At 33.5% G+C, this 25,704-nt stretch overlaps 1 protein-coding gene across 3 annotated transcripts; it reads left to right on the top strand.

The window, feature by feature from the left end:
* Positions 1 to 237: 237 nt before the first annotated feature.
* On the top strand, positions 238 to 21,241 carry LOC142233053 (lipase 3-like). Of its 3 annotated transcripts, none has more exons than XM_075303838.1 (3): positions 238 to 393; positions 460 to 1,185; positions 8,245 to 8,692. In XM_075303838.1, the coding sequence occupies exons 1-3, from the start codon at positions 307 to 309 to the stop codon at positions 8,680 to 8,682; spliced, it is 1,251 nt and encodes a 416-aa protein (XP_075159953.1). In that variant the 5' UTR covers positions 238 to 306; the 3' UTR covers positions 8,683 to 8,692. The 3 variants fall into 3 exon arrangements, with proteins under 3 accessions (XP_075159953.1, XP_075159952.1, XP_075159951.1); XM_075303837.1 differs by lacking the exons at positions 460 to 1,185; positions 8,245 to 8,692 and adding exons at positions 13,137 to 13,862; positions 20,794 to 21,241 and having other exon boundaries at positions 281 to 393; XM_075303836.1 differs by lacking the exons at positions 238 to 393; positions 460 to 1,185; positions 8,245 to 8,692 and adding exons at positions 12,905 to 13,062; positions 13,137 to 13,862; positions 20,794 to 21,241.
* Positions 21,242 to 25,704: the final 4,463 nt, after the last annotated feature.

The raw sequence follows: 25,704 nt of genomic DNA, 5'->3' as shown, positions 1-25,704 counted from the left end.
AATATTCTATAGAACTAAAATTTACAATTTTTTCATTCATTATATGCCAATCTAAGTCCTATCTGAATTCAGACTGTCGCCAGACCAATCGCTCTCTGTACCTAGATGACACAATTATAATTTTTGCTTACTCACTGTTTTTTTATTTTCACGTGTGACATGTGTAACATTGTTGTTTTTTATTTATTACATTTAAAGCTTCAAATCAATAAGGTAGAATGATCTAAACCAATAAGGTAGAATGATATAAGTTTGTGTTAAACTATTTAAGATCATAATATTCAATAGTGCATATTATCATTTGCCATGGCATTCTTCCAGAAAGTAGTCTCTATCATCAGTTTTGTGGTGTTAATTCAATATGAAGGTGGTGTTCTAGCGGATGATGATACTGTGGGTATTGAGGAAGAGAAAAAAAACAACGAATTAAGAAAACTCTAACCTTTTATGTTATTTTAGTGTGACAAAGCCATTGAATATGGATATCCTTGTGAAAGACATTGGATTACTACAAAGGATGGTTATATATTGACTATGTTCCATGTGCCTTACGGTCGCCAGGGAGTCTCAAATGAAAGTGTGTCAGAAAGGCCTCCAGTACTTTTTATGCATTGCGTGGGATGTTCATCGGATATATGGATTGTCAATGGTTGGGAAAATAGCTTACCATTCATGTTGGCCGATGCTGATTATGATGTGTGGTTGGGTAATACTCGTGGAAATACCTATGGCATGAATCATACCACCATAAAGCGTTCTTCAACGAAATTTTGGGCATATGCCCTGGATGAAATCAGTACCATTGATGTTCCTGCCAAAATCGATTACATTTTAGAGAAAACGAAATTTTCATCACTCCATTATATAGCCTACTCTCAAGGTACCACAAATTTAATGATGGCTTTGTCCAAAGATCCCAGCTATAATCAAAAGCTACGCAGCACCCATTTAATAGGACCAGCTGTATTTGTTTGTCATGTGGCGGGATTTTTTCCAGCAATTGGTGCACCATTTGTGGGCACAAGTAATCCCATATCGAGAATTTTGGGAACTTTACCCACATATGAAGTTTTTTCTTTTTTGCGAGTACTCTTCAGAACCCAGTGTATGCGGCCAGTGATTCAGGAGTTGTGTGTCCAAGTAATTAATATTATATTTGGTTCGGATGCTACCTATTTGAATCGTGTAAGTATGGCAATTTAAGGGTTTTCCAAGAGGAGGTGTAATTTTGATATCTAGACATGTATATACGGCCGTAAGTTCGGCCAGGCCGAATCTTATGTACCCTCCACCATGGATTGCGTAGAAACTTCTACGAAAGACTGTCATACACAATCGAATTACTTGGGTTGTGGTATCTTAAAACTTGTTAACATCGTTTTCTAAATTATGATTTAGTTCATACGTGGTCTATATTAGACACAAAACAAGTATATACAGCAGTAAATTCGGCCGGGCCGAATCTCAAATACCCACCACCATGAACCAAATATTAGGGTTTCCTTTGAAATTTCAGGAGGGCTTGAGGACACTTCGCGAAGATAAATTTAAAGATTTCACCTATGAGGACTATATCAGATTCTGGATTTATAAGAACCATTTTTGTTTGAGTTTTAGAGGAATCATTAACATCTCTTGCAAGTGTGCAAGAACATTATAAAATAACATCTTGATTTGAAATCTTAAATCTGTAGAAGTAAAATCTGGATATTTTACATTGAGTTTCACGCAATTTTCATGATCAGTGGGCCTTCTACACCCTCAAGAAGTGAAGTCGGTCTATATGGAGGCATTACCAAATGGACCGATACAAAACTTAATCCGATACACGTGAGCCTAAAATACCAGAATATTTACAATTTCAGGCAAATCTGATAAAAACTACGGTTTCTAGAAACCCAAGGAGTTAAATCGGGAGATCGTTCTTTTAGGGACTATACTAAAATATGGACCGATACTCACCGTTTTCGGCACACCTCTTTATGACCCGAAAATACCTCTAGATTTCCAATTTCAGGCAAGTAGGATAAAAACTTCGGATTCTAGAAGCCCAAGAAGTAAAATTGGGAGATCGGTCTATATGGGGGCTATACCAAAATATGGACCCATACTCACCATTTTTTGCACACCTCTTTATGGTCCTAAAATACCTCTAGATTTCCAATTTCAGACAAATTGGATAAAAACTACGGTTTCTATAAGCCCAAGACCCCAAATCGGGAGGTCGTTTTATATGGGGACCATACCAAAACATGGACCGATACTCACAATTTTTGGCACACGTATATGTGGTCCTACAATACCTCTATATTTCCAATTTCAGGTAAATTGAATAAAAACTGCGGTTTCTATAAGCCCAAGACCACAAATCGGGAGATCGGTCTATATGGGGGCTATACCAAAATATGGACCTATACTCACAATTTTTGGCACACGTATTTGTGGTCCTACAATACCTCTAGATTTCCGATTTCAGGTAAATTGAATAAAAACTTCGGATTCTATAAGCCCAAGAAGTAAAATCGGGAGATCGGTCTATATGGGGGCTATACCAAAATATGGACCGATGCTCACCATTTTTTGCACACCTCTTTATGGTCATAAAATATCCCTAGATTTCAAATTTCAGGCAAATTGCATAAAAACTTCGATTTCTGTAAGCCCAAGACCCCAAATCGGCAGGTCGGTTTATATAGGGACTATATCAAATCCTGGACCGATATAGCCCATATTCGAACTTGACCTGCCTGCTTCATTATTGAAGACTGTAGCGTGATTACAACAGACAGACAGACAGACGGACATCATTATATCGTCTTAGAATTTCTCCCTGATCAAGAATATATATACTTTATATAGTCGGATATCGATATTTCGATGTGTTACAAACGGAATGACAAACTTATTATACCCCCGTCACTATTATATGGTGGTGGGTATAAAAAAGGTATGCATACGTAAGTCTACAAATAATTACGAATCGATACACGGTACGTAGAAAGCCAGAATTGAAATATGAGGGTCGCGTATATGGGATGAACTTGATATGGACCAATTTTTGTGTGATTGGGGACCGATTTATCTGAGGGCTAAAGGGTGATACGGTCAAAATTTGGTCAATATAAACTTGATGTATTTCTTTCAATTTTGCATTTAAAAAACATGAACACCCCTCATTTTGAAGGCGTGTGTGTGTAGATTTTGGGATTCACTCTTCAGTTGTCAAAATGCCGTCCAAGCAAGAAGAACAGCGTATCAAAATTTTGCTCCCGCATCGCGAAAATCCGAGCTACTCGCACGCAAAGCTGGCAAAATCGCTAAAAGTTGCCAAATCAACCGTTACAAATGTAATTAAAGTGTTTGGGGAACGTTTGTCGTCAGCCAGGAAGTCTGGATCGGGGGGAAATCGAAAACCGGAAGCCGCTGAGACGGCAAAGAGAGTTGCCGATAGTTTCAAGCGAAACCCTAACCTCTCTCTCCGAGATGCCGCAAATAAGCTGGGTGTATCGTCTACAACCGTGCATCGAGCCAATAAACGAGCCGGAATATCGACTTACAAGAAGGTAGTGACTCCAAATCGCGATGATAAACAAAATACGACAGCCAAAGCTCGATCCCGGAGGCTGTACACGACGATGCTGACGAAGTTTGACTGCGTGGTAATGGACGACGAAACCTACGTCAAAGCCAACAACAAGCAGCTTCCGGGACAGGCGTTTTATACGGCAAAAGGAAGGGGAAAGGTAGCAGATATTTTCAAGCACATAAAACTGTCAAAGAAATATTTGGTTTGGCAAGCCATCTGTATCTGTGGCTTGAAAAGCAGCATTTTCATAGCTTCCGGGACTGTCAACCAAGAAATTTACGTGAAACAGTGTTTGAGTAAACGTCTGCTGCCTTTCCTGAAGAAACACGGTTGTTCCGTACTGTTTTGGCCGGATTTGGCATCTTGCCATTACGGTAAAAAGGCCATGGAGTGGTACGCCGCCAACAACGTGCAGGTGGTTCCCAAGGACAAGAACCCTCCCAACACGCCAGAGCTCCGCCCAATTGAGAAATACTGGGCTATTGTCAAGCGGAACCTAAATAAGACCAAAAAAACTGCTAAGGACGAACAGCAGTTCATGGCAAACTGGCTTTCTGCGGCGAAGAAGGTGGACAAGGTGGCTGTACAAAATCTGATGGCAGGTGTCAAGCGTAAGGCCCGGCAATTCGGATTTGGAAAAGCAAAAGCCTAACTGAATATTTTCCCTGAATTTTATACTAATTGAACTTGAAAAAGAAATTTAATTTGATTTTTTAAATAAACGATTTCACCGATTTACACGACCAAATTTTGACCGTATCACCCTTTATATATAACTATAGACCGATATGGACCTAGTTAGGAATGGTTGTTAACGGCCATATACTAGCACAATGTACCAAATTTCAACAGACTCGGATGATATTTGCTCTTCCAAGAGGCTCCAAAACCAAATCTCGGGATCGGTTTATATGGGGGCTATATATAATTATGGACTGATATGAACTAATTCCTGCATGGTTGTTGGATACCATATACTAACATCACGTACCAAATGTCAACCGGATCGGATGAATTTTGCTCCTCTAAGAGGCTCCGGAGTTCAAATCTGGGGATCGATTTATATGGGGGCTATATATAATTATGGCACCAACCGTATCATATACTTTTCATGAAATTTTCCATAATCAAATATCCTTCATCTTTGAGTTATAAAATCTATACCAGACTTTTGATATAGATCTCATCTTTCATACAACCCGAAAGGAGGATGCTGGAAAATGGGTAAACATAAGATTTCTGTGGCCAATTGTGATGATATTTTCGAGAGATAAAACAGTGCGAAGATTTTTCCTTCAAAAAAAGTAATGGTTACATTGCTGGTGTGGCACTTAGCTTTGTTCATTCAACTTTGTCCTCAAGAAATCGTTATTCATTTCGCAATTCTATCTAATCACCGTAGTAGTTGATGGAACTTCATTTCGATAATGCAAGGTCCAGCCGACCCAACTTAATAAACCATTCTGTATTGAGAATGACGAGAGGGTTTTCAACAATAGCTCCTGTAATTTCCAGAGATGAGATAATTGTAGTTGTTGACGTGCACCATGGAATTGAAATGGGCTTCATTAGTTAATATTTCTATAACAATTAAATTACGGTAAGACAAAAAAAAAAACGTCCTATGACATCAAAATTGCTAATGTCAGTAGCAAGCAAAAATTAAAAAAAGATTCGGAAAATCTTCCTACTAACACACGAACAGTAAATGTCGATCTTAATGATTTTCACTTGAAATTTGTCAGTATACTAACCATGAGTCGAGAAGTACCTTTGGCGTATAGCACTGTGCCAAAGCCTGAATTTGGTAGCGCAAGCAAAATTTCCAATTAATATTTTAATTTTAAATTGTAAAGCATATTCAATTAAAAATGTAATTGGTTCAAAAAATTTTTTTAATTGAAAAAAAAAAAAACAAAGAAGTATATACGGCCGTAAGTTCGGCCAGGCCGAATCTTATGTACCCTCCACCATGGATTGCGTAAAAACTTCTACGAAAGACTGTCATCCACAATCAAAATACTTTTGTTGTGGTATCTTAAAACTTCTTAACATCGTTTTCTAAATTGTAAGTTAGTCCATACGTGGTATATATTAGACAAAAAAGTTATGTATAGTTAAGTCTACAAATAATTACGAATCGATATGGACTTTTGCACGGTACGTAGGGAGCCAGAATTGAAATATAGGGGTCGCTTATAAGGGGGCTATATACAATTATGAACTTGATATGGACCAATTTTTGTGTGATTGGGGACCGATTTATCTGAGGGCTATATATAACTATAGACCGATATGGACCTAGTTAGGCATGGTTGTTAACGGCCATATACTAGCGCAATGTACCAAATTTCATCTGGCTCGGATGAAATTTGCTCCTCCAAGAGGCTCCAAAACCAAATATCGGGATCGAGCCTCCAAGAGGCTGCGGAGATTAAATCTGGGGATCGATTTATATGGGGGCTATATATAATTATAGACCGATATGGGCCAATCTTTGCATGGTTGGTGGAGACCATATACTAATATCACGTACCGAATTTCAACCGAATGGGAGGAATTTTGCTCTTCCAAGGGGCTCTGGAGGTCAAATCTAGGGATCGGCTTATATGGGGCCTATATATAATTATGGACCGATTTCGACCAATTTTTCCATGGGAGTTTGAGGCCATATATTAACACCACGTACCAAATTTCAACTGAATCAGATGAATTTGGGTCTTCCAAGAGGCTCCGGAGGTCAAATCTGGTGATCGGTTTATATGGGGACTATATATAATTATGGACCGATGTGGACCAATTTTTGCATGTTTGTTCTAAGAGAAGCATATTTCATCCGATCAGGCTGAAATTTGGGACATGGTGTTGGTATATGGTCTCTAACAAACATGCAAAAATTGGTTCATATCGGCCCATAATTATATATAGCCCCCATATAAACCGATCCCCAGATTTGGCTTGCGGATCCTCTAAGAGAAGCAAATTTCATCCGATCCGGCTGAAATTTGGTACGTGGTGTTAGTATATGGTCTCCAGCAACCATGCAAAGATTGGCCCATATCGGTCTATAATTATATATAGCCCTCATATAAATCGATCCCCTGATTTGATCTCCGCAGCCTCTTGGAGGAGCAAAATTCATCCGACCCGATTGAAATTTGGTGCGTGGTGTTAGTATGTGGTTTCTAACAATCGTGCAAAAATTGGTCATTATCGGTCCATAATTATATATAGCCCCCATATAAACCGATCCCCAGATTTGATCTCCGCAGCCTCTTGGAGGAGCAAATTTCATCCGATCTGATTGAAATTTGATGCGTGGCGTTAGTTTATGGTCTCCAACAACCATGCAAAAATTGGCCCATATCGGTCTATAATTATATATAGCCCCCATATAAACCGATCCCCAGATTTGATCTCCGCAGCCTCTTGGGGGAGCAAAATTCATCCCATTCGGTTGAAATTTGGTACATTGCACTAGTATATGGCTGCTAACAGCCATGCAAAAATTGGTCCATATCGGTCTATAGTTATATATAGCCGATCGCCAATCACACAAAGTTTGGTCCATATCGCCAAAAGTAATCTACCAAAATTTTATTTCTACAGAAAATTTTGTCAAACTGAATTATATACGTACACACAAAAAAATATTTTTTTGATTCAATCACGAAATTAATTGATCCAATTAATTTTTTAATTGAAATGTCTTCAATCACAGAAATGATAGTATCAATTAAAAAATTAATTGATCCAATTAAAAAATTAATTGATACTATTAATTTGTGTGATTGAATTTTGTTTCAATTACAAAATGTTTTGATTCAATTACATTTTTAATTGAATATTTTTTAAAACTCAATTAAGATTTTAATTGGAAAAATTTTCGTGAAGTTTTTTCTGTGTATTCAATCGGTTTTTTTGTTGTTTGTTTAATATATACTACGTATGGACTAACTTACAATTGAGAAGATAGTGTTAAGAATATTTAAGATACCTTGCCATCGGCAAGTGTTACCGCAACCCAAGTAATTCGATTGAGGATGACAGTCTTTAGTACAAGTTTCTATGCAATCCATGGTGGAGGGTACATAAGATTCGGCCTGGCCGAACTTACGGCCGTATATACATGTTTTTTTAATAAAATTTAAATGAAAATATAGAACTAATGTGGTATGAATGTAGCGGATGTTTAAAAAGGTTACTTACGCCCTATGGCAAGCCCATGTAAAACTTATTGCTTCTGACCCAATCACTTCCGGATTGTAAAAGAACGTTTTAATTGGTTTTTTGGTGGGCGGGTGTTTTACGACCTCTATTGCGAAAACCCTTTATATGGTTGGTATAATTAAAAAATCATTAACCCTCTAATGCCCAATCACGCCTTTAGGCCGGCTTCATTAAATAAGGAAGTTTTTAGTAAAATACACCTTAAGACAACAAAAATGGGTAAAATAAAAAGAAAACTTAGTTGAAACTGTTCAAGAGGCTTTGCAGTATATACCGAATTTTACCGTAGTAAAAAGTTTCTTGTTTAGTTTTCTTGCTTTTGCTTCGTTAACATTAAATACTTAATCAGCTGGCCAAAAAATTGGGGCATTAGAGGATTAAATATGGTATATAACTAATTTATTCTCCCTCTCTCTCTTTTCTCTTAGACTTCTCTGCCAGAATTATTGCGAACACATCCTGCAGTTGCATCTATTCGCCAAGCCAATCATTTCGCTCAAATGGCATTGACCTGTAAGTTCAGGGCCTATGATTTTGGTCTAACGGGTAATATACGAAAGTATGGTAAACCTTTGCCACCATCTTATAATCTGGCAAATGTTCATCCCGAAACTCCCATAGAGATGTATTTCAGTGATAGTGATACTATGTCAACCATTCCAGATCTTGCACTTTTGTATAAGATAATCGGCAGAAGGGCTAGATGGCATGAATTCAAATACAAATACAGTCATTTGGATTTATCTGTGGGCTTATATATAAAGAAATGCCTTTACGATTGTATATTGGATAAAATGCAAGAATACGAGGGTCGCGTGTTCACAGGCAATCAATGTAAATGTTTCAAAAATAAAAATTCCTTTTGAAATTTTGAAATGGTTTTAGTTAATCAAGAGGTCACAATTGCCGCAGTTGGTAGAATTCTAGCGAAAGTGGTAGATTTTTATTGTTTGGTAGATTGGTAAAATTTCGCCAAAATTGTGTATAGAAATAAAAGTTTGACAAAAATTTCTATAGAAATAAAAATTTTCGAAAATTTTCTATAGAAATAATATTGTGCGAAAATTTTCTGTAGAAATAAAGTTTTGACAACATTTTCTAGAGAAATAAATTTTTCCGACAATTTTCTATAGAAATAAAATTTTGACAAATTTTTGTATAGAAATAAAATTGTTCGAACATTTTCTATAGAAATAAAATGTTTCTGTGGTCATATGTCGGAAAATCGGGCGAAAGATATATGTGGGAGCTATATCAAAATCTGAACCGATTTCAACCAAAATTAGCACGCATATCCAGAACCTTAATTCTACGCCCTGTGCAAAATTTCAAGTCCAGTTCTATATATATATATATATATATATATATATATATATATATATATATATATATATGTTCAAGAGGCTTTGCAGTATATACCGAATTTTACCGTAGTAAAAAGTTTCTTGTTTAGTTTTCTTGCTTTTGCTTCGTTAACATTAAATACTTAATCAGCTGGCCAAAAAATTGGGGCATTAGAGGATTAAATATGGTATATAACTAATTTATTCTCCCTCTCTCTCTTTTCTCTTAGACTTCTCTGCCAGAATTATTGCGAACACATCCTGCAGTTGCATCTATTCGCCAAGCCAATCATTTCGCTCAAATGGCATTGACCTGTAAGTTCAGGGCCTATGATTTTGGTCTAACGGGTAATATACGAAAGTATGGTAAACCTTTGCCACCATCTTATAATCTGGCAAATGTTCATCCCGAAACTCCCATAGAGATGTATTTCAGTGATAGTGATACTATGTCAACCATTCCAGATCTTGCACTTTTGTATAAGATAATCGGCAGAAGGGCTAGATGGCATGAATTCAAATACAAATACAGTCATTTGGATTTATCTGTGGGCTTATATATAAAGAAATGCCTTTACGATTGTATATTGGATAAAATGCAAGAATACGAGGGTCGCGTGTTCACAGGCAATCAATGTAAATGTTTCAAAAATAAAAATTCCTTTTGAAATTTTGAAATGGTTTTAGTTAATCAAGAGGTCACAATTGCCGCAGTTGGTAGAATTCTAGCGAAAGTGGTAGATTTTTATTGTTTGGTAGATTGGTAAAATTTCGCCAAAATTGTGTATAGAAATAAAAGTTTGACAAAAATTTCTATAGAAATAAAAATTTTCGAAAATTTTCTATAGAAATAATATTGTGCGAAAATTTTCTGTAGAAATAAAATTTTGACAACATTTTCTAGAGAAATAAATTTTTCCGACAATTTTCTATAGAAATAAAATTTTGACAAATTTTTGTATAGAAATAAAATTGTTCGAACATTTTCTATAGAAATAAAATGTTTCTGTGGTCATATGTCGGAAAATCGGGCGAAAGATATATGTGGGAGCTATATCAAAATCTGAACCGATTTCAACCAAAATTAGCACGCATATCCAGAACCTTAATTCTACGCCCTGTGCAAAATTTCAAGTCCAGTTCTATATATATATATATATATATATATATATATATATATATATATATATATATATATATATATATATATATATATATATATATATATATATATATATATATATATATATATATATATATATATATATATATATATATATATATATATATATATATATATATATATATATATATATATATATATATATATATATATATTGTATTTTTTTCCCCCCGATTTAGGTAAAACTGGCCGAAATACCCATATTTTCCTAATCAAATCTCCACTGCTAAGTCGAGAACTTATCAAAATGACTCAAATTTTCCTATTGCTCTAATACACATCTATCGTCCGATAAATCATAAATACAGTTTTGCGAAGTTGCCTCAAAATTGGTTCAGATTTAAATATTTTCCATATTTATACCCAGGGAGAAATTCTAAGACGGTATGACCATGTCCGTCTATCTGGCTGTCTGTCTGTCTGTTGTAATCACGCTACAGTCTTCAATAATGAAGCAATCGTCCTGAAATTTTACACAAACTCGTCTTTTGTCTGCAGGCAGGTCAAGTTCGAAGATGGGCTATATCGGTCAAGGTTTTGATATAGTCTTCATATAAACCGACCTCCCGATTTGGGGTCTTGGGCTTATAGAAATCGTAGTTTTTATCCAATTTGCCTGAAATTGGAAATCTAGAGGTATTTTAGGACTATAAAGAGGTGTGCCAAAAATGGTGAGTACCGGTCCATGTTTTGGTATAGCCCCCATATAGACCGATCTCCCGATTTTACTACTTGGGCTTATACAAATCGTAGGTTTTATTCAATTTGCCTGAAATTGGAAATCTAGAGGTATTTTAGGACCATAAAGGGGTGTGCCAAAAATTGTGAGTATCGGTCCATATTTTGGTATAGCCTCCATTTAGACCGATCTCCCCATTTTACTTTTTGGGCTTATAGAAAGCGCAGTTTTTATCCAATTTACCTGAAATTGGATATCGAGAGGTACTTGAGAACCGTAAAGAGGTGTGCCAAAAATGGTGAGCATCGGTCCATGTTTTGGTATTGTCCCCATATAAACCGACCTCCCGATTTGAGGTCTTGGGCTTATAGAAACCGTAGTTTTTTTCCAATTTGCCTGAAATTAAAAATCTAGAGGTACTTGAGGACCATCAAAAGGTGTGCCGAAAATGGTCCGTATCGTTCCATGTTTTGGTATAGCCCCCATATAGACCGATCTCCCGATTTTACATCTTGATTTATAGAATCCGTAATTTACATAAAATTTGCCTGAAATTGGAAATTTATACGTATTTTAGGACCGTAAAGAGGTGTGACAAAAATAGTGAGTATCGGTCCATGTTTTGGTATAGCCCCCATATAGACCGATCTCCCGATTTTACTTCTTGGACTTATAGAAACCGTAGTTTTTATCCTATTTGCATGAAATTGGAAATGTAGAGGTATTTTCGGGCCATAAAGAGGTGTGCCGAAAACGGTGAGTATCAGTCCATATTTTAGTATAGCCCCCATAAGAAACAATTTCCCGATTTAACTCCTTATGTTTCTAGAAACCGTAGTTTTTATCCGATTTGCCTGAAATTGTAAACTTTCTGGTATTTAAGGCTCACAAAAACGTGTATTGGATTAAGTTTATCGGTCCATTTGGTAATGCCTCCATATGGACCGATTTCTCTTCTTGAGAGTATAGAAGGCGAACTGATCATGAAAATTGCTTGAAACTCAATGTAAAATTTCCAGATTTTATTTCTCGGGTGTAAATCTACAGATCTAAGATTTCAAATCAAGAGGTTATTTTATAATGTTCTTGCACACTTGCAAGAGATGTTAATGATTCCTCTAAAACTCAAACAAAAATGGTTCTTATAAATCCAGAATCTGATATAGTCTTCATAGGTAAAATCTTTAAATTTATCTTCGTGAAGTGTACTGGTTGAACTGCTCTGCTTGATCTGTCCTCAAACCCTCTGAAATTTCAAAGGAAACCCTAATATTTGATTCATGGTGGTGGGTGTTTAAGATTCGGCCCGACCGAACTTACTTCTGTATATACTTGTTTTTTAGTAACATTGTGCTTCATCCCAGGGCATTAGCCGATTTAAACTTTAATTCTTGAGATTTTGTGGAAGTAAAAAAAATTGTCTCCAAATCGGTTAAGATATAACTATTTGTATATGTAATATAAACCTTCATAAAGAAGTTAAGATGGTAACACAAATTGTGGTCTACAAAGTGGTGAAGGGTATAATATAGTCGGCCCCGTCTGACTTTAGACTTTACTTACTTGTTTTAAAAGAAATTTGCCCTTAACATTATTAAGATTAGCTTCGTAAAGTTTGGGTGGCATAATCTTATGGTAAATGCAAATACATGATGAAGCCTATATGAGATTTATTTTGACTGAACTCAGACAAACTGTGTAGTTAACTTTTTCCAGATAAATCGCCCACTGTGCTTTGGTGACATAATTATAATTTTTCCACACTTATATCGTTTTTCTTATCTCAGACACTTTATGCAATTCACGTGCGGCAATTGTGGTAGTTATTTAAATTAATTACAATTAAAGGTTGCAAAACAATACAATAGAACGATTTAGACGGCAGGGTCTCTCATTAAGTTTGTGTTAAGCTATTTAAGATCACAATATTCAATATTGCATATTATCATTTGTCATGCCATTCCTCGTGAAAGTAGCCTCTATCATTAGTTTTGCGCTGTTAATTCAATATGAAGGTGGTGCTCTTGCGGATGATGACACTGTGGGTATTGAGGAAGAGAAAAAAAAAAACAACCGAAAAAAAACCCCTTTTAATTGTGCAAATTTATTTTTTAGTGTGACAAAGCCATTGAATTTGGATATCCTTGTGAAAGACATTGGATTACTACAAAGGATGGTTATATATTGACCATGTTCCATATACCTCATGGCCGCCAGAGAGCCTCAAATGAAAGTGTGACAGAAAGACCTCCAGTACTTTTTATGCATTGCGTGTCATGTTCATCGGATATATGGATTGTCAATGGTAGGGAAAGTAGCTTACCATTCATGATGGCCGATGCTGAGTATGATGTGTGGTTGGGTAATACTCGTGGAAATACCTATGGCATGAATCATACCACCATAAAGCGTTCTTCAACGAAATTTTGGGCATATGCCCTGGATGAAATCAGTACCATTGATGTTCCTGCCAAAATCGATTACATTTTAGAAAAAACGAAATTTCCCAATCTCCATTATGTGGCATACTCTCAAGGTACCACAAATCTAGTGATTGCCTTGGCCAATGATGCCAGCTATAATCAGAAGCTACGCAGTACCCATTTTATAGGACCAACTATATTTGTTTGTAATGTTGGTGGATTTTTTCCAACAATTGGTATACCATTTGTGGGCACAAGTAATCCCATATCGAGAATTGTGGGAACTATACCCACATACGAAGTTTATTCATTTTTGCGAGTATTCTTACAAACCCAGTGCACGCGGCCAGTAATTCAGGATTTGTGTATCCTAGGGGTTAACATGATATTTGGTTCGGATGCCACATATTTGAATCGTGTAAGTATAACATCTTAAGGGCTTTTCCAATAGGAGGTGTTATTTTGATATCTAAGGGAAAAAATATCATATTTCGTGATAAAAGATCGAATAATAAAGGGGGAAAGATAACATATGTCGTTAATAATGAAAGATCATATCAGCCCAATGGCTTCCAGGACTATGCTAATGTATGAAATTTTCCATAACCGTTAGCCGTTTTATCTTTGAGAATTACCTGAATTTATTCCTAGTTTCTTATGGCGATTTCGATTGGAAAAAAAAGGTGCAACATTCTCGAAATTGATTTCAAAATATGAGGGTTATTCTCATTGCTTTTGGGTCCTGTATTCCTCACAATATTACTAATTAACAATAACTTTGGAATGACGGTAACATTCGGGCGAAAATACATTGAGGGAAAAAGTAGTGTAACACCAAGGCAACATATTTGTGCGAAACGAAAACGTCCTTAGATAGTTTTGCTGCAAATAGAGAATACTGATAAGGGATGTGGTAATTCCGAAACAGCTGTCCATCAAACCGTCTGTGCCCAAATAAATTTGACAATCATACTTTTCCTCTGTTGGTTAAGCTACCCTTGTAGTTTAATCAATCATGGTTTTTGAGCTGAAATCAAAACAACAATAAAAATTTTATTTCTATAAAAAAAATTGTCAAAATTTAATTTCTATAGAAAATTGTGCCAAAATATTATTTCAATTTTGTCAAAATTTTACTTCTATAGAACATTTTGTCCAAATTTTATTTTATAGACAATTCCACCAAAATCCAAAAAAAGATTTTATTTTTATAGAAAATTTTTTCAAAAATTTTATTTCTATAGAAAATTTTCTTAAAATTTTATTTCTATTGAAAATTTTGTCAAGTTTGTTTTTTTGCTAGAGTTAAATTTTCTACTTCTGTAGAAAATAGAAATTTTAATTTCTATAGACTTTGTACTTCTATATCAAATAGAAAATTTTGTCAAAAATTTATTTCTATATATTTTTTTTAATTTATTTTATAGAAAATTTGCTTCAAATTTTATTTTTATAGAAAATTTCTTTTACTTTGATTTCTATAGAAAATGGTCTTAAAATTAGATTTCTATCAAAATGTTGTTTTTAGAAAAAATTGTGTCAAAATTTTATTTCCATAGAAAATTTTGTAGAAAATTGTGTCAAATTTTTATTTCCATAAAATTTTTTGTTTTCAAAATTTTATTTCTATAGAAAATATTCTTCAGATTTTATTCCTATAGAAAATTTTCTTAAAATTTTATTTCTATTGAAAATTTTGTCAAGTTTGTTTTTTGCTAAAGTTAAATTTTCTACTTCTGTAGAAAATAGAAATTTTAATTTCTATAGACTTTGTACTTCTATATCAAATAGAAAATGTTGTCAAAAATTTAGTTCTATATATTTTTTTTAAATTTATTTTAGAGAAAATTTGCTTCAAATTTTATTTCTATAGAAATTTTTCTTTTAATTTTATTTCTATAGAAAATGTTCTTTTGGTTTTATTTCTATAGAAAATTGTCTTAAAATTTGATTTCTACCAAAATGTTGTTTTTATAAAAAATTGTGTCAAAATTTTATTTCCATAAACAATTTTTTCAAAATTTTATTTCTATAGAAAATATTCTTCAGATTTTATTCCTATAGAAAATTTTCTTCAAATTTTATTTCTATTGAAAATTTTGTCAAGTTTGTATTTTGCTAAAGTTAAATTTTCTACTTCTGTAGAAAATAAAAATTTTAATTTCTATAGGTTTTGTACTTCTATATCAGATATAAAATTTTGTCAAAAATTTATTTTTATATATTTTTTTTAATTTATTTTATAGAAAATTTGCTTCTAATTTTATTTCTATAAAAATTTTTCTTTTAATTTTATTTCTATATAAAATTCTCTTTTGGTTTTATTTCTATAGAAAATTGTCTTAAAATTTGATTTCTATCAAAATGTTGTTTTTATAAAAAATTGTGTCAAAATTTTATTTCCATAGAAAATTTTGTCGAATTTTTTTTTTTGATAAAGTTAAATTTTCTACTTCTATAGAAACAATTTTGTTTGAAATTTGTCTTAAAATTTTATTTCTAAAGAAAATTTTTTCAAAATTTTATTTCTATAGAAAATTGTCTTAAAATTTTTATTTCTATATAGAAAATTTTCTTCAAATTTTATTTTTATGAAAATATTCTTTAAAATTGTATTTCCATCAAAATTTTGTTTCTATAGAAAATTGTGTCAAAATTTTATTTGCATAAAATTTTTTTTCAAAATTTTATTTCTATGGAAAATATTCTTCAGATTTTATTCCTATAGAAAATTTTCTTCAAATTTTATTTCTTTTGAAAATTTTGTCAAGTTTGTTTTTTGCTAAAGTTATTTTTTTACTTCTGTAGAAAATAAAAATTTTAATTTATATAGGCTTTGTACTTCTATATCAAATAGAAAATTTTATCAATAATTTATTTCTATATATATATTTTTTTTTTAAATTTATTTTATAGAAAATTTGCTTCAAATTTTATTTCTACAGAAACATTTCTTTTAATTTTATTTCTATAGAAATTTTTCTTTTAATTTTATTTCTATATAAAATTGTCTAAAAATTTGATTTCTATCAAAATGTTGTTTTTATAAAAAATTATGTCAAGATTTTATTTCCATAGACAATTTTGTTGAAATTTTGTTTCGATAAAGTTAAATTTTCTACTTCTATAGAAACAATTTTGTTTGAAAATTGTTTTAAAATTTTATTTCTCTAGAAAATTTTTTGAAAATTTAATTTCTATAGAAAATTGTCTTAAAATTTTATTTCTATAGAAAATTTTCTTCAAATTTTGTATTTATGAAAATATTCTTTAAAATTGTATTTCCATCATTTTGTTTCTATAGAAAATTGTGTCAAGATTTTATTTCCATAAAAAATTTTTTTCAAAATTTTATTTCCATAAACAATTTTCTCAAAATTTTATTTCTATAGAAAATATTCTTCAGATTTTATTCCTATAGAAAATTTTCTTAAAATTTTGTTTCAGTAGAATATTTTCTTAAAATTTTATTTCTATAGAAAATTTTGTCAATGTGTTTTTGCTAAAATTAAATTTTCTACTTCTATAGAAAATAAAAATTTTTGTCAAAATTTTATTTCTATAGAAAATTTTTTTCAAAATTTTATTTCTTTAGAAAATTGTCTTAACGCATTTGCCGTCATTGTACTCGCTGGAGCACAGAAAATTGGCAACATTTAATATGGCAGAACTTTGTTTATAAATGACATTAGGCAACATTTCTTTTTTTTTTGTTTTTTTTTTAATGTTTTTTATATTTTTTAACTGATTTTTATACCCTCCACCATAGGATGGGGGTATACTAACTTTGTCATTCCATTTGTAACACATGGAAATATTGCTCTAAGACCCCATAAAGTATATATATTCTGGGACGTGGTGAAATTCTGAGTCGATCTGAGCATGTCCGTCCGTCCGTCCGTCTGTTGCAATCACGCTAACTTCCGAACAACCACGCTATCGACTTGAAACTTGGCACAAGTAGTTGTTATTGATGTAGGTCGGATGGTATTGCAAATGGGCCATATCGGTTTACTTTTACGTATAGCCCCCATATAAACGGACCCCCAAATTTGGTTTGCAGACCCTCTAAGAGAAGCAAATTTCATCCGGTCCAGCTGAAATTTTGTACATGGTCTTAGTATATGGTCCTTAACAACCATGCAAAAATCGGTCCACATCGGTCCATAATTATATATAGCTCCCATATAAACCGATCACCAGATTAGACCTCCGGAGCCTCTTGGACGACCAAAATTCATCTGATTCAATTGATATTTGGTACATGGTGTTAATATATGGCCTCAAACACCCATGCAAAAATTGGTCGAAATCGGTCCATAATTATATATAGCCTCCATATAAACCGATCCCCAGATTTGACCTCCGCTGCCCCTTGGAAGAGCAAAATTCATCCGATTCGGTTGATATTTGGTACGTGATGTTAGTATATGGTATCCAATAACCGTGCAGGAATTGGTTCATATCAGTCCATAATTATATATAGGTCCCATATAAAGCGATCCCCAGATTTGACCTCCGGTGCCTTTTGGAGAAGCAAAATTCATCCGATCTGGTTGAAATTTGGTACGTGGTTGTAATATATAATATTTAACAACAATGCCAAAAGTGGTTCATATCAGTCCATAATCATATATAGCCCCCATAAAAAACGATCCCGATATTTGGTTTTGGAGCCTCTTAGAGGAGCAAATTTCATCCGAGTCAGTTGAAATTTGGTACATTGAGCTAGTATATGGCCGTTAGCAACCATGCCTAACTAGGTCCATATCGGTCTATAGTTATATATAGCCCTCAGATAAATCGGTCCCCAATCACACAAAAATTGGTCTATATCAAGTTCATAATTGTATATAGCCCCCTTATAAGCGACCCCTATATTTCAATTCTGGCTCTCTACGTACCGTGCAAAAGTTAATGTCGATTCGTAATTTTTTGTAGACTTACCTATACATATCTTTTTTGTCTAATATATACCACGTATGGACTAACTAACAATTTAGAAAACGATGTTAAGCAGTTTTTAAGATACCACAACCCAATTAATTCGATAGTGGATGACAGTCTTTCGTAGAAGTTTCTACGCAATCCTTGGTGGAGGGTACATAAGATTCGGCCTGACCGATCTTACGGCCATATATATTTGTTTATTTTAAATTATTTTATCTAATTTTATTTTTATAGGAAAATGTCTTAAAATTTTATTACTATCAAAAATATTTTCCCGATTTTATTTCCATAGAAAATTTTGTTAGAATTTTTTTGATAAAGTTTCCTATAGAAAACATAAAATTTTGTCAAAACTTTATTCCTATAGAAAATGTTTTCAAAATTTTATTTCTATAGGAAATTTTCATCAAAATTTATTTCTATAGAAAATTGTGTCTGCATTTTATTTCTATAGACAATTTTGTCTATAGAAAATTTTCTCAAAATTGTATTTCAATAGAAAATTTTGTTAAAATTTTATTTCTATTGAACATTTTCTCAATTTTTTTTTCAAAAAAAAATTTACAAAAAATTTTATGTTCATAAAGAAAATATTTTAAAGAACATTTTTTGCAAATTTAATTTCTATAGGAAATAATTTGGTTTATATTTTGGTTCTATAGAAAAGTTCTCTCAAAATTTATTTCTATAGAAAAACTTTTTAAAAATTTCATTTCTTTTAAAAACTCTTGTTATTTCTATAGAAAAATGTTCTCAAAATTTTATTTCTAGGGAAAATTTTCTTAAATAAAATTGTATTTCTGTAGCAAACATTTCTCAAAATTTTAGTTCTCAAAGAAATTTCTTCAAAATTTTATTTGTTTAGCAAATTTTTGTTTTTAATTTATTTTTATAACAAGATTTTCTGAACATTTTATTTCTATAGAAAGTTGTGCCAAAATTGTATTTCCATTGAAAATTTTCTCAACATTTTTTTCTATAGAAAGTTGTGCCAAATTTTTTTATAGAATCCAATTAAAATTTTAATTGATTTTTAAAAAATATTCAATTAAAAATTTAATTGATTCAACAAATTTTTTAATTGAAACAAAAATCAATCACAAAAATTAATAGTATCAATTAATTTTTTAATTGGATCAATTAATTTTTTAAATTGATACTATCATTTCTGTGATTGAAGACATTTCAATTAAAAAATTAATTGGATCAATTAATTTCGTGATTGAACCAGAAAAAAAAAATTTTGTGTGTGCAATACATCTTATACGCCCAGAGAAGGAATATGATCACCTCAAACATGTTTTAAGAGCAAAATGTTATTTTTGGGTCGTGACCATGTAACATGGTTTTTGCAGCCATGTTATTTTATCGTAAATCATATATCTGATTTCGGCAAGCAGGTTATATTTGACGTGAAAATAACATTTTAGTGACAAACATGTTACATGGTCACCATACAAAAATAACATTTTGCTCTTAAAACATGTTTGAGGTGATCATATTCCTTCTCTGCGTGTATGGAGAGGAATATTGAAAAACGTAAAAAATCTACCGTTTTTGTTGAATTCTACCAGATATGGCAATCTTGGTTACAGGTCGTCAGCCTCAGAGGGCCGGCATTTAGAAATAGACCCTACTCATAACTCTGCTAGGTCATGGTAAGTATGTTGATCGAAGTGAAGAAAAATTACCCTTAATCCATGATGGAATTGCATGGTCAAGAACGTATTTGGTCTATAGTACTATGCGGATTCTGGGTACCTTTTGACGTCCAGTTTTAAAAGGACTTGCCGGGGTACAATGGATCCATGCCTAAGTGGACAAAAATTATGCATCACTCGTGGCGTTGGACGGACATGAGAAATGAGATAGAGGCCCGAATTGTATCTCGCTCGCATGACTAAAAACAGAGGAAGAGATAGCACAATTACTGAAACGAAAAACATCCACAAGCGATCAAGCTTTACCAACAACCACGTGGTCCATGATAGAAATAGCGTGGAGACAAACGACAGGGAATCACAGACAGAAAATTACACTGGCGCATAGCTAACACATGAGAAGGAGAAAGCAAATAAAAAAGTAAGAATGACACTCCACTCTACCATCGAAAATATATACCAATGGTCTACGGTAGAAAATAAACTACGAAAGAGATACTGGTGACGTCATAGTCATTAAGAACCAAGCTTCAGATTGAAAGCTACCGTAACATCAAGTGTTTCAAAATTACACCTCTTGTTGGAGCCCATTGTATAATAATCCCCTAGAAATATGTATCTCTCTCACTCTCTCTTTTCTTGTAGACTTCTTTAGCCGATTTATTGTCTTTATATAGCCGATTTATTGTCTTTAATATCTCTTTTTCTCTTGCTCTCACTCTCTCTCTTTTCTCTTAGACTTCCCTACCCGAATTAACGCGGACACATCCTTCACCAGCATCTATTCGGCAAATTAATCATTTTGCCCAAATGTCTTTAGCCGGTAAACTACAAGCGTATGACTTTGGTCATGAGGGCAATATACGGAAATATGGTAGACCTTTGCCACCATCCTATAATCTGGCAAATGTTCATCCCGAAACTCCCATAGAAATGTATTTCAGTGATAGTGATTTTATGTCAAACATTCCAGATCTAGCACGCACATATAAGATAATCGGCAGAAGGGCTAGATGGCATGAATTCAAATACAAATACAGTCATTTGGATTTATCTGTGGGCTTGTATATAAAGGAGTGTCTCTACGATTGTATACTGGATAAAATACAAGAATACGAGGGTCGTTTGTTTAAAGGCAATCAATGTAAATGTTTCAAAAAGAAAAACTCATTTTGAAATTGTGAAACGTGTATTTTATTTTATAAAAGGAGGTGATAAGACAGTATACAGGTGGTGTGATGATACTAACGTAAACAGAAATTTTCCAGATTTCTGAAAGACTATGAATATTTATGTTAGGTATGCATATTTATAAAGGTTTGCATTTCCAGATGTATATACTTTTAATGGAGACAATTTTTTCCACTTTTACAAAAACTCTAGAATTAAAATTTAAATCGTCTAACGCCCTGGGATGAAACACAATGTTAGTAAAAAAACAAGTATATACGGCCGTAAGTTCGGCCAGGCCGAATCTTATGTACCCTCCACCATGGATTGCGTAGGAACTTCTACTAAAGGCTGTCATCCACAATCGAATTACTTGGGTTGCGATAACACTTGCCGATGGCAAGGTATCGTAAATTTTTTAGCACTGTCTTCTAAATTGTAAGTTAGCCCATACGGGGTATATATTAAACAAAAAAAGGCCGATTAAATACGTATATAATCTAGTTTGACAAAATTTTCTATAGAAATAAAATTTTGACAAAATTTTCTATAGAAATGAAACCTTGACAAAATTTTCTATAGAAATAAAATTTTGACAAAATTTTCTATAGAAATGAAAATTTGACAAAATTTTCTATAGAAATAAAAACTTGACAAAATTTTCTATAGAAATAAAATGTTGACAATATTTTCTATGGAAGTAAAAGTTGACAAAATTTTCTATAGCAATACAATTTTGACAAAAATTTCTATAGAAATAAAATGTTGTTGTATAGCAATGAAATTTTGACAAAATTTTGTATAGAAATAAAATGTTGACAAAATTTTCTACAGAAATAAATTTTTTACAAAATTTTCTATAGAAATAAAATTTGGACAAACATTTCTATAGAAATAAATTTTGACAAAACTTTCTATAGAAATGAAATTTTAACAAAACTTTCTATAGTAATAAAATTTGACAAAATTTTCTATGGAAATAAAGTTTTGGTAGATTATTTTTGGCGATATGGACCAATTTTTGTGTAATAAGTCATCGGCTATATAAAACTAAAGACCGATATGGACCAATTTTTGCATGGTTGTTAGAGACCACATACTAACATCAGGTACCAATTTTCAACCGGATCGGATGAATTTTGCCCCTCCAAGAGGCTCCGGAGGTCAAATCTGGGGATCGGTTTATATGGGGGCTATATATAATTATGGACCGATATGGACCAATTTTTGCATGGTTGTTAAAAACCGTATACTAAGACCACGTACTAAATTTCAACCGGATCGGATAAATTTTGCTCCTCCAAGAGGCTCCGGTGGTCAAATCTGGGGATCGGTTTATATGGGAGCTATATATAATTATGGACCGATATGGACCAATTTTTGCATGGTTGTTAGAGGCCGTATACTAACATCAGGTACCAAATTTCAATCGGATCGGATGAATTTTGCCCCTCCAAGAGGCTCCGGAGGTCAAATCTGGGGATCGGTATATGGGGGCTATATATAATTATGGACCGATATGGACCAATTTTTGCATGGTTGTTAGAGACCGTATACTAAGACCACGTACCAAATTTCAACCGGATCGGATGAATTTTGCTGCTCCGGGAGGCTCCCCAAGCCAAATTTGGGGATCGGTTTATATGGGGGCTATACGTAAACGTGGTCCGATATGGCCCATTTTCAATACCATCCGACCTACATCAATAACAACTACTTGTGCCAAGTTTCAAGTCGATAGCTTGCTTCGTTCGGAAGTTAGCGTGATTTCCACAGACGGACGGACAGCCGGACAGACGGACAGACGGACAGACGGACGGACGGACGGACATGCTTAGATCGACTCAGAATTTCACCACGACCCAGAATATATATACTTTATGGGGTCTTAGAGCAATATTTCGATGTGTTACAAACGGAATGACAAAGTTAATACCCCCATCCTATGGTGGAGGGTATAACAAGTGAGTAAAGTAGAAAGTCGGGCGGGGCCGACTTTCTAACTAAATGCAGAACAGAAAACAGTACATTTTTATACCCTTCACCACTACTGTGGTACAGGGTATAATAAGTTTGTGCATTCGTATGTAACGCCAAGAAGGAAAAGTCTGAGACCCATCGTTTAGTATACCGATCGTCTTAGAATTAAATTCTGAGTCGATTTAGCGATGTCTGTCTGTCTGTCTGTCTGTCCGTCTGTCTGTCTGTCTGTCTGTCTGTTGATGTATTTTTGTGTGCAAAGTACAGCTCGCAGTTTTAGTCCGATTGTTGGTATAGGGTCCTGTTTCGGCTCAAAGACGATCCCTATTGATTTTGGAAAAAATCGGTTCAGATTTAGATATAGCTGCCATATATATTTTTCACCGATCTGGTCATAATTGGCGTGTATATCAACCGATCTTCCTCAAATTCCGTACATCCAAATATTTTATGAGTCTCGAAAAACTTGCAAAATATCAATTTTTTGCTCCGATTTAGTTGAAATTTTGCACAGGGAGTAGAATTAGCATTGTAGCTATGCGTGCCAAATTTGGTTGAAATCGATTCAGATTTAGATATAGCTCCCATATATAGCTTTCGCCCGATTTACACTCATATGACCACAGAGGCCAATTTTTTGCTCCGATTTAGTTGAAATTTTGCACAGGGAGTAGAATTAGCATTGTAGCTATGCGTGCCAAATTTGGTTGAAATCGGTTCAGATTTAGATATAGCTCCCATATATAGCTTTCGCCCGATTTACACTCATATGACCGTGGATGCCAATTTTTAACTCCGATATAGTTGAAATTTTACACAGGGAGTAGAATGATCATTGTAGCTATGCGTGCCAAATTTGGTTGAAATCGGTTCAGATTTAGATATAGCTCCCATATATATGTTTTTCTGATTTCGACAAAAATGGTCAAAAAACCAACAATTTCCTCGTAAAATCGCCACTGCTTAGTCGCAAAGTTGTAAAAATGACTCTAATTTTCCTAAACTTCTAATACATATATATCGAGCGATAAATCATAAATAAACTTTTGCAAAGTTTCCTTAAAATTGCTTCAGATTTAAACGTTTCCCATATTTTTATACCCTTCACCACTACTGTGGTACAGGGTATAATAAGTTTGTGCATTTGTATGTAACGCCAAGAAGGAGTAATCATAGACCAACCTTTTAGTATACGGATCGGCTTAGAATTAAATTCTGAGTCGATTTAGCGATGTCCGTCTGTCTGTCTGTCTGTCCGTCTGTCTGTCTGTCTGTTGATGTATTTTTGTGTGCAAAGTACAGCTCGCAGTTTTAGTCCGATTGTCCTAAAATTTGGTATAGGGTCCTGTTTCGGCTCAAAGACGATCCCTATTGATTTTGGAAAAAATCGGTTCAGATTTAGATATAGCTGCCATATATATTTTTCACCGATCTGGTCATAATTGGCGTGTATATCAACCGATCTTCCTCAAATTCCGTACATCCGAATATTTTATGCGTCTCGAAAAACTTGCAAAATATCAGCAAAATCGGTTCAGATTTAGATATAGCTCCCATATATAGCTTTCGCCCGATTTACACTCATTTGCCCACAGAGGCCAATTTTTTGCTCCGATTTAGTTGAAATTTTGCATAGGGAGTAGAATTAGCGTTGTAACTATGCGTGCCAAATTTGCTTGAAATCGGTTCAGATTTGGATATATCTCCCATATAAAGCTTTCGACCGATTTACACTCATATGACCACAGAGGCCAATTTTTAACTCCGATTTAGTTGAAATTTTGCACAGGGAGTAGAATTAGCATTGTAGCTATGCGTGCCAAATTTGGTTGAAATCGGTTCAGATTTAGATATAGCTCCCATATATATGTTTTTCTGATTTCGACAAAAATGGTTAAAATACCAACATTTTCCTTGTAAAATCGCCACTGCTTAGTCGAAAAGTTGTAAAAATGACTCTAATTTTCCTAAACTTCTAATACATATATATCGAGTGATAAATCATAAATAAACTTTTTCGAAGTTTCCTTAAAATTGCTTCATATTTAAACGTTTCCCATATTTTTTTACTAACATTGTGTTCCACCCTAGTGCATTAGCCGACTTAAATTTTGAGTCTATAGATTTTGTAGAAGTCTATAAAATTCTTCCAGATCGAGTGATATTTAAATTTATGTATTTGGGACAAATCCTTGTATATAGCACCCAACACATTTGACGGATGTGATATGGTATCGAAAATTTAGATCTACAAAGTGGTGCAGGGTATAATATAGTCGGCCCCGCCAGACTTTAGACTTTCCTTACTGGTTTTTTACTAACATTGTGTTCCACCCTAGTGCATTAGCCGACTTAAATTTTGAGTCTATAGATTTTGTAGAAGTCTATCAAATTCTGTCCAGATCGAGTGATATTTAAATGTATGTATTTGGGACAAACCTTTATATATAGCCCCAACACATTTGACGTATGTGATATGGTATCGAAAATTTAGATCTA

Source organism: Haematobia irritans, chromosome 4, assembly GCF_050003625.1.
Source record: "Haematobia irritans isolate KBUSLIRL chromosome 4, ASM5000362v1, whole genome shotgun sequence".
NCBI lineage: Eukaryota > Metazoa > Arthropoda > Insecta > Diptera > Muscidae > Haematobia > Haematobia irritans.
This window is presented reverse-complemented; position numbering and strand designations above follow the sequence as displayed.